The sequence below is a fragment of the Orycteropus afer genome, unplaced genomic scaffold (genome assembly GCF_000298275.1).
Source record: "Orycteropus afer afer isolate SDZICR_OR568_19922 unplaced genomic scaffold, OryAfe1.0 scaffold00005, whole genome shotgun sequence".
Taxonomy (NCBI): domain Eukaryota; kingdom Metazoa; phylum Chordata; class Mammalia; order Tubulidentata; family Orycteropodidae; genus Orycteropus; species Orycteropus afer.
The window spans coordinates 25,559,850-25,568,258 of NW_006921592.1; the positions used below are offsets into that span (position 1 = coordinate 25,559,850).

At 37.8% G+C, this 8,409-nt stretch overlaps 1 protein-coding gene across 1 annotated transcript in view; it reads left to right on the forward strand.

The window, feature by feature from the left end:
* The window catches only part of AOPEP (aminopeptidase O (putative)), a 540,041-nt gene that overhangs the window by 363,958 nt on the left and 167,674 nt on the right, over positions 1 to 8,409 (forward strand). Inside the window, exons 7-8 of the mRNA XM_007939143.2 lie at positions 2,870 to 2,972; positions 3,846 to 3,953. Of these exons, the coding sequence (XP_007937334.1) occupies positions 2,870 to 2,972; positions 3,846 to 3,953 (211 nt within the window). The remainder of the gene's footprint in view (positions 1 to 2,869; positions 2,973 to 3,845; positions 3,954 to 8,409) is intronic.

Below are 8,409 nucleotides of genomic sequence, written 5' to 3' on the forward strand. Positions count from 1 at the left end.
ACAATGTAATTAAAAATATATATTTCTTTGGTCCCAGTCATATAGAGCTCATTTAATCCTAGTCCTTAACCCAGGATATGAGCAGAAAAGCCCATTGTCTAGATTAAAACCCTTTTATTCTCACAAAATCTATACTGTTTTATGTGTAGCTGTTTTTATTCCTTAATTTTTTAATTTAAATATAGTATTCGAATTGACTCCATGGCAATGAGTTTTTTGTTTGTTTGTTTGTTAAACATATACTAAAGTGCATAAATCTTAACTAGATAGCTTGATGTGTTTTTATTATTTATCCTTATATAAGCATCACCAAGATCAATATAGAACATTTCCAGCATCTCTTTTTCCCTTCTCTGTCAATACTTCCAAAGGTAACCATTCATCTCATCTTTATCACCATGGTTAGTTTTGCCTCTTCTTTTACTACATCTAAATGGAATCATGGATTTGTATGTACTCTTTGTGTGTCTGGCTTCTTTCACTCAACAGTGAGATTCGTCTATGTTATTGCTTGGAGCAGTGGCTCGTTTGTCTTCTGCTGTCTCTCTGAACTTTGTTTCTCTGCACAGACCTGGGATAAATGCCTTTATGAGAAGCAGACTAGCACAGAAAGGGGACTTGCCCTTTTATCACTAGAAGAGTGTCTTTTCCTTATAAAAGCCACCCCTTTGGTTCTATGCGAAGCTCACCTGGGTGTTACTCTCCCAGACACCAAGTGCTTTAAAAGGAATCTTGTGGGGACTTTAATGTTTGCCTTCGAGGCTCTCAGAATAAGAGAATTTTCTTGAGTACTCTCATTTGGAGCTGGTAGAAGAAGGGAGTAAGAGGGATGCTTTCTGGAAGGACATTTTTAGGAAAAAGGGGAAACAAACAAACAAACAAAAGAAGTAAAGGCTTCTTTAGGAATTGGAGCTTGGAAGCCAGCCTTTGGAGCAGAAGTTATACATGATTCCTGGGGCCCCCTCCCCTTGTAGCAGCCTACAGTCAAAGCTCAAAGGCATAAAACATAGCAACTCTGTCTCTAGAGACTAGAGAAACCAATTTTCATTCACGCTGCTACTAGAAGCCTTCCCCCACCCAGGTATGTGGGTGGGGGGATTTTCCTATCAAAGCTGGTAGGGCTTTCATGATGAAAATGCTCACCCCCATGACAAACCTGAGAGCAGGGAGTAAAGCCGATACTCTTTAATGGCATCTTAAATGAAGATGAAAGGGATGAGTTATTCTTGCAAGTGTGGTCATGTAGGTAAGTCGGGGATCAGATAGAAAAATGGAAAATATGCAGTTAGCTCCAGTGGCTGGTTGGTGTCTTCTTTCCTTTAGATATCTGCTGGTTCTGTGCCTCGTGTTTGCTAGAGTGATGTACTGAAATATTCTGCTGAGACTTAATCAGTGGTTTTTGCTTGGCAGCTAGGACACACTGCAAAGGGACTGATTTGGAAAGTTGGGTCATCCTCAGGCACTTTTCTTCAAGTTTAACATCCTTCCATGTTTGTGTCTGTGGCCATAGGCAATTACGTGAATGAACCACTTAAATCTATTGCCTCTAATGTTAGATGATGAACCTTGAATTTAGCAATATTTATTGCTACAAAATTTAAATATTTTGTTAAGTTTACTGAATAATTCTTATATCATGACCCTTGCTGGGGACTTTGCGTATATTTTGTCAATTGTTTCTCACAAACTTGGGGAAGTAGATACCAAAGAAAAACCAGACTCACTGCTGTCCAGTTGATTCGACTCATAGTAATACTGCCTTTCCAAGGCAGTTATCTCTATGGAAGTAGATTGCCCAATCTTTCTTCCGAGGAGTGGCTGGTGGGTTTGAACTGCCAGCCTCCTGGTTAGCAGTCAAATGCCTTAGGCACTATGCCACCAGAGGATTATTCATATTTTATAAGTGAGTAAGTTGAGAAAATGTAAGTAAACTGCTAGTAAGTAATACCTAGTAAGAAGGTAGAGTTGAGGTTTAAAACTAGGTTTGTTGCATTCCAAATGCTATGTATCTTGTGCTGCACCATACTTGCTTGTTGCTGTTCTTGTCAGTTGCCATGGAGTCGGCTCCTATCCCACGGCAACCTTATGAACAACAAAATGAAACTTTGCCTTGCCCTGCACCATCTTCACGATTATTAATGTGTTTGAGTCCTTTGTTGTGGCTATGTCAGGCCATTTCATTGAGGGCGTCTTTCACTTTTGCTGACCCTCTGAGTTACCAGACATGATGTCCTCTCCTAGTAATTGGCATTTCCTGATGACATGTCCAAGGTAAACAAGTCTAAGTCTCGCCATTCTCACTTCTAAGGAACATTTTGGTTGTATTTCTTCCAAGATTGATTTGTTCATTATTTGGCAGTCCACACTATTTTCAATATTCTTTGTGACTCTAAAATGACTTTAGTGTACAAATATTTCTTAAAGAAGCCTTAATTATCAAGTATGAATCAAGAGAAACAAATAATTTTGAAACTTTCAAAACAAATTTAAAAGATGTAAATTCTTTATTGTTCCTATTCAATCTACATTTTCCAGTGTTTTTCCCAGTCCTTCATTCCCATCAAAAAAAGTTATATGTTCTTAAATAATTCATATTGAAGCTTAGAATCCTTAAGGGTCTGGCAAGCTTTATTCTTGGATAAGCTGATACAAAATATTGCCAGTAGCCAACCTCAAGTTGCCAACCCAAATATAAATCCCTCCTTGTTCAATATATGAATTTATAATATAAACTGTTGTAAGTTATATCTAGTACTGAATAGAATTAAAGCACTGTTGAGCAACCCTTGAACATAAGAAATAAGATTGTATTATGGTCTGATTTTTTAAGTGTGTACCATATAAAGAACATTTTATTCCATCATTTTAGACCTAACAAAGAGAAAACTGGGTGTGTGACTGATTCAGGAGCATCTGTTATCAAACATGGACTCAATCCAGAGAAGACTTTCATGCAGGTTCATTATTTAAAGGTAAGCATATCAAAGTGGCAGAAGTTAACATGGTGCAGCCCTTTTTAGGTTATAAGTATAAGCAATTAAGATCAGTAACATGGCTGAGGCAATGGAAAAAAATCATCAACATTCTAATAACATTTCAATGGGCAGTTATCTAATCGTCCAATAACTGCAGCACTTCATACAAAGAAATAAGCCAACCTCCAAAGGTGTGAATCAAAGGAAGCCAATCTATTTCCTGCCCTGTACTTTCCTTCCCCTGCTTCATGCCATCTTTCAGGAGCAGAACCTAAAAATCACTATAAGGGTCCAACTGGAGTCTTTAAGTGTACAATTGCTTAATGCACTCAACTGCTAACCAAAAGACTGGAGATTTGAGTCCATCCAGAGGGTCCTTGGAGGAAAGGCCTAGTGGTCTACTTCCAAAAACATCACTCATTGTAAATTTTATGGAGCACTGTTCTATTCTGACATACATGGGGTTTCGATGACTTGAAAATGACTCAACATCAACTGTTTTGTTTTTTCAAAAGATCCAACTAGAAGGCAGGAGTAATCAGGAAGCATTAAAAGTAGCAAAGATCTTTATGATAGCCAATGTGGAGAGAATCTGGGCCCCTCTTCCTTTTCTGTCCCTGATGGGTGATCAGACTTCATACATCACAGAAAACCAGCGATGGTGCTGACATTAACAAATGAATTGAAAGCAAAGTAGTCAATCCTTACTTTCCAGACCCAACTTTGCTATTAAGAATATAATGGGCATTCTGGTGCAGGTGAGATGGGACATTTTACAAGCGAATCATGCATAGTAGGTAAGGTAGAGTTTACTGTGTAAGCATTTTTTCCGACGAACCCATGATAGATGTCTTTTCTTCTTTCTTCTAGGGCTATTTCCTTCTTCGGTTTCTTGCCAAAAGATTTGGAGATGAAAACTATTTTTCATTTTTAAGAAAATTTGTGCACAAATTTCATGGACAATTGATTCTTTCCCAGGTAATCTATGGATTCTCATAGTTTCATGATGTGAAATTTGAGGGGGCATGACATGTGGATGTTAGATTATGAGAGGATTTAAAAGTAAGGTACATAATTCATTCTATGAAGCAAATATAACCCTGATACCCAGACCAGATAAAGACACTACAAGAAAAGAAAACTGTAGGCCAATATCTCTAATGAATATAGATGCAAAAGTCTTCCACAAAATTCTAGTGAACAGAATACAACAGCATATTAAAAGAGACATACACCATGACCAACCAAAACCAAAACCAATACCAAACTCACTTCCATCGAGTTGGATCTGACTCATAGCGACCCCTCCTTATGTTTCCAAGGCAGTATCACTGCAGAAGTAGATTGCCCAACCTTCCTTCCGAGGAGTGGCTAGTGGGTTTGAACCACCAGCCTTCTGGTTAGCAGGGAAGTGCTTTAGGCACTATGGATTTATTCCAAGAAAGCAGGGGTGACTCAACATTAGAAAATCAATCAACGTAATACATCACATCAGTAGAACAAAGGAAAAGAACCACATGATCTATGAATGCAGAAAAAGCATTTGGTAAAATCCCACACCCTTTGTTAATAAAAACTCTACAAGAGATTAGCATAGAAAGGAAATTCCTTGATATGATTTAGGGTATATGTGAAAAACCAACAGCCAACAATATACTTAAGGGAGAAAGACTGAATGAAAGATTTGTCCTTGAAATTAGGAACAAGATAAGGGTGCCTGCTCTCATCACTTCTATTCAATATTGGTTCAAAATCCTAGCCAGAACTATAAGGCAAGAAAAAGAAACAAAAGATATCCATATTAGGAAAGAGGAAGTAAAATTCTCTCTTTTCATGGATCATATGATCCTATATGTACAAAATTTCAAAGAGTCCACAAGGAAACTTCTAGAGCTCATACAGGAATGTAGCAAAGTTGCAAGGACAACAAACAAAAATCAGTTGGGTTTCTATACATCAGCAATGAGAAATCTGAAAGGGAAATTAGGAAAACGAAAAACAGTTCAATTTACAATAGCATCTAAGAGAATAAAATAACTAAGAGTAAATCTAACCAGGGACATGAATAATTTACATAATGAAAACTATAAAACACCGCTGGAATAGATTATAGAAGACTTAAATAAATGGAAATACAGTTCATGTCCAAGGATTAGAAACCTTAATATTGTTAAGATATCAGTACTCCCTAAAGCATTCTATAGATTCAATGCAATCCTGATTAAAATTCCAACAGCCTTCTTTACAGAAATAGAAAAAATAAATCTTCAACTTTCTGTAGAAGAACAAGAGGCCACAAATGAAGTGATATGATATTGAAATAGAAAAACAAAGTAGGAAAACATATACTTCCTGATTTTAAACCATACTAGAGCTCTGGTGGTGTAGTGCCTAAGGCATTTGACTGCTAACCAGAAGGCTGGTAGTTCAAACCCACCAGCCATTCCTCAGAAGGAAGGTTGGGCAATCTACTTCCATAAAGATACTGCCTAGGAAACCCAAGGAGGGGTCACTATGAGTCAGATACAACTCGACAGCAGTGTGCTGCATTTTTTGCATTATACAGCTATAGTAATCAAAACAGCCTGGTACTGATGTAACAATGGGCACATAGACCAATGGAGTAGAACTGAGAGTCCAGAAATAAACCCACACATCTATAGTCAACTGATTTTTGACAAGAGTGCTAAGTCCATTTGATGGGGAAAGAAATCTCTTTAATCAATGTTGGTGGGAAAATTGGATTTCCACATGCAGAAAAATGAAACAAGATCCATGCCTCACACCATACACAAAAACAGATTGAAAATGGATTAAGGACCTAAATGTGCAAATTAAAATCACAGAATTCTTACAAGAAAAAGCAAGGGCAATGCTCATAGGCCTAGCTTTTAATGGGTTTCTGAGGTGGTATCTCTACAGAAGTAGATTGCCCGATCTTCCTTCTAAGGAGTGGCTGGTGGGTTTGAACCACCAGCCTTCTAATTAACAGTCAAATGCCTTAGGCACTATGCAACCGGAGCTCCTAATAACAGATTATATGATATAATAACAAAAGTACGAACAGCAAATGGCAAAGTAAATAAATGGGACCTCATAAAAATTAAAAACTTATGTTCATCAAAAGATTTCACCAAAAAAGTGGAAAGATAAGCTTCCAACTAGGAGAAAATCTTTGGAAACCATTTATCCAACAAGAATCTAATAGCCAAAGTATATATCAAACAACTAATTGACAGCAAAAAGGTAAATAATCTGATCATAAAATGGGCAAAGGACCTGAATAGACATTTCTATGAAGAGAATATTCAAATGACCACCAAATATGAAAAAATGCTCAATGCCATTAGCCATCATAGAGATATAAATCAAAACCACAATGAGATACCATTCCACTCCCACTAAGATTTAAAAAAAAAAAAATGTTGGCAAAGATGTTGGGAAATTGGACCTCTTATGCATTGCTGGTAGAAAAGCAAAATGGTATAACCATTGTGGAAAACAGTGTGAAGTTTTCTGAAAAACTAAAAATAGAACTACTATATACCTAGCAATTCCACTCCTAGGTACATACTGAAAAGACTTGAAAGCAGATTCAAGCAGAGACTTGTACTCTAGTATTCACTGCAGCACTGTTCATAATTGCCAAAAGTACGGAAACAACCTAAATGCCTATCAACAGATGAATGGATAAACAAAATGCGGTACATATATGCAATAGAATACTATTCAGCTGGTAGGAGAAATGAAGTCTTCATACATGCTACAGCATGGATAGAGCTGGTTATGCTGAGCAAAATAAGCTAATCACAAAAGGACAAATATTGTATGATTTCACTTATATGAAAACACAAGAACAGGCAAATAAATGTATAGAGACCAGCATTTATTAGTGGTTACCAGGAGTGGGAGGGAGGGGGGAAAAGGAAGGTTAATGGTGATGGAGAAATCACATTAAGAATAAGGTTGCACACTCAGGGATCTACGTAGCAGATCCTGGATAGAGTGGGAGAACAATGTGGAATAAAATTCAAAATCATTAAAAAAAAAAAAAAAAAAAAACGGGACCAGGTTTGTTGGTCTGATAGAGCCTGGTGGAACCCCTGACACTATGGCCACTAGCTGCCCTTCAGGTCTGGAATTGAACCCACTCTTGTGGCTTCCAGTCAAACAAAAGACAGGCATATGAGGTGAATATTTATGTTAGGTAGATATACGCCTTGGAGAGATCAATCATGGGAGAATAGAAGGGCTGTGTGAGCACAGGGAGACAGCTAGGGGGAAGGAATCCATGGGAGGAAAGGATACATGGAAGAGGTGTCTATGGGGAGGAAGTGGGAGGAGAGCTGTTGCAGTGTGGGAGACTACGGTCAATGTCATGAGACAAAGTATATGTGAACTGCTGTATGGAAGATGAACTTGCTCTATAAACTTTCACCCAAATCTCAATAAAATTAAAAAAAAGAATAAGGTTGATTATTGTAATTGCTGTCAATAAGTTGTACATTCATAAAAAGTTGAATTGACAAAAGTTATGTGATATATTCACATCAACAACAACAAAAAAAGAAAGCTTAGCTGCTGAGGCTGGCTATGTATAACCAAAAACCTTGTGGGATTTGGTTCCTTGGTTTGGAGGTTTAGGGTCATGGTTTCTTGGGACATACTAGTTGATTGACCTAAAAATGTGTTTAGTGCTTCTGTTCTACCTCCTGTTAGTTGCATAGTGCCTGGGGTTAAAAGCTTGTAAGTGGCCATCAAAGGCACAATTAGTCACTACTCACCCTGGAGCAACAGAGGAATAGAAAAAGCCAGGAACAGGATGAGGATATGAAATAATTGCCTCCATGAACAACTGCCTCTATTGCCACGAGACCAGAAGAACTGGATTGTGCCCTCCCACCATTACTGAACATATGAGCAAAGATTCTACTGCAGAATCCTGATCAAAAGGAGGAAAATGCAGAACAGAATTGCAAATTATCATGGACTCCAGACATACTGGAGCCATGGAGGCTGGATGAAACCCTGAAACCATGGCTCTGAGATAATCTTTAAACTTTAAGCCAAAAATATCCAGTAAAGTCTTCTTAAAACCAAACAATAGTTTAGCTTAACTAGTAAAAAAAAAAATTGAGCATTGACCATTATGCTCTTTTAAGAACTATCTATCTGGGATCAAATTGATAACAGCAACTCAAAAATTTAGATAGGAACTTTAGAGGGTAGTGAATTTATGTTAATGAGGAACAACTCAAAAAAGAGGGTGAGAATGGTTTCATAACTCAAAGAATGTAATCAGTGTCGCTCTGGTAGCATAGTGGCTAAGGCACTTGCCTGCTAACCAGAAGGCTGGCGGTTCAAACCCACCAGCCACTCCTCGGAAGGAAGGTTGGGCATTCCTACTTCCGTAGTGATACTGCCTTGGAAACCC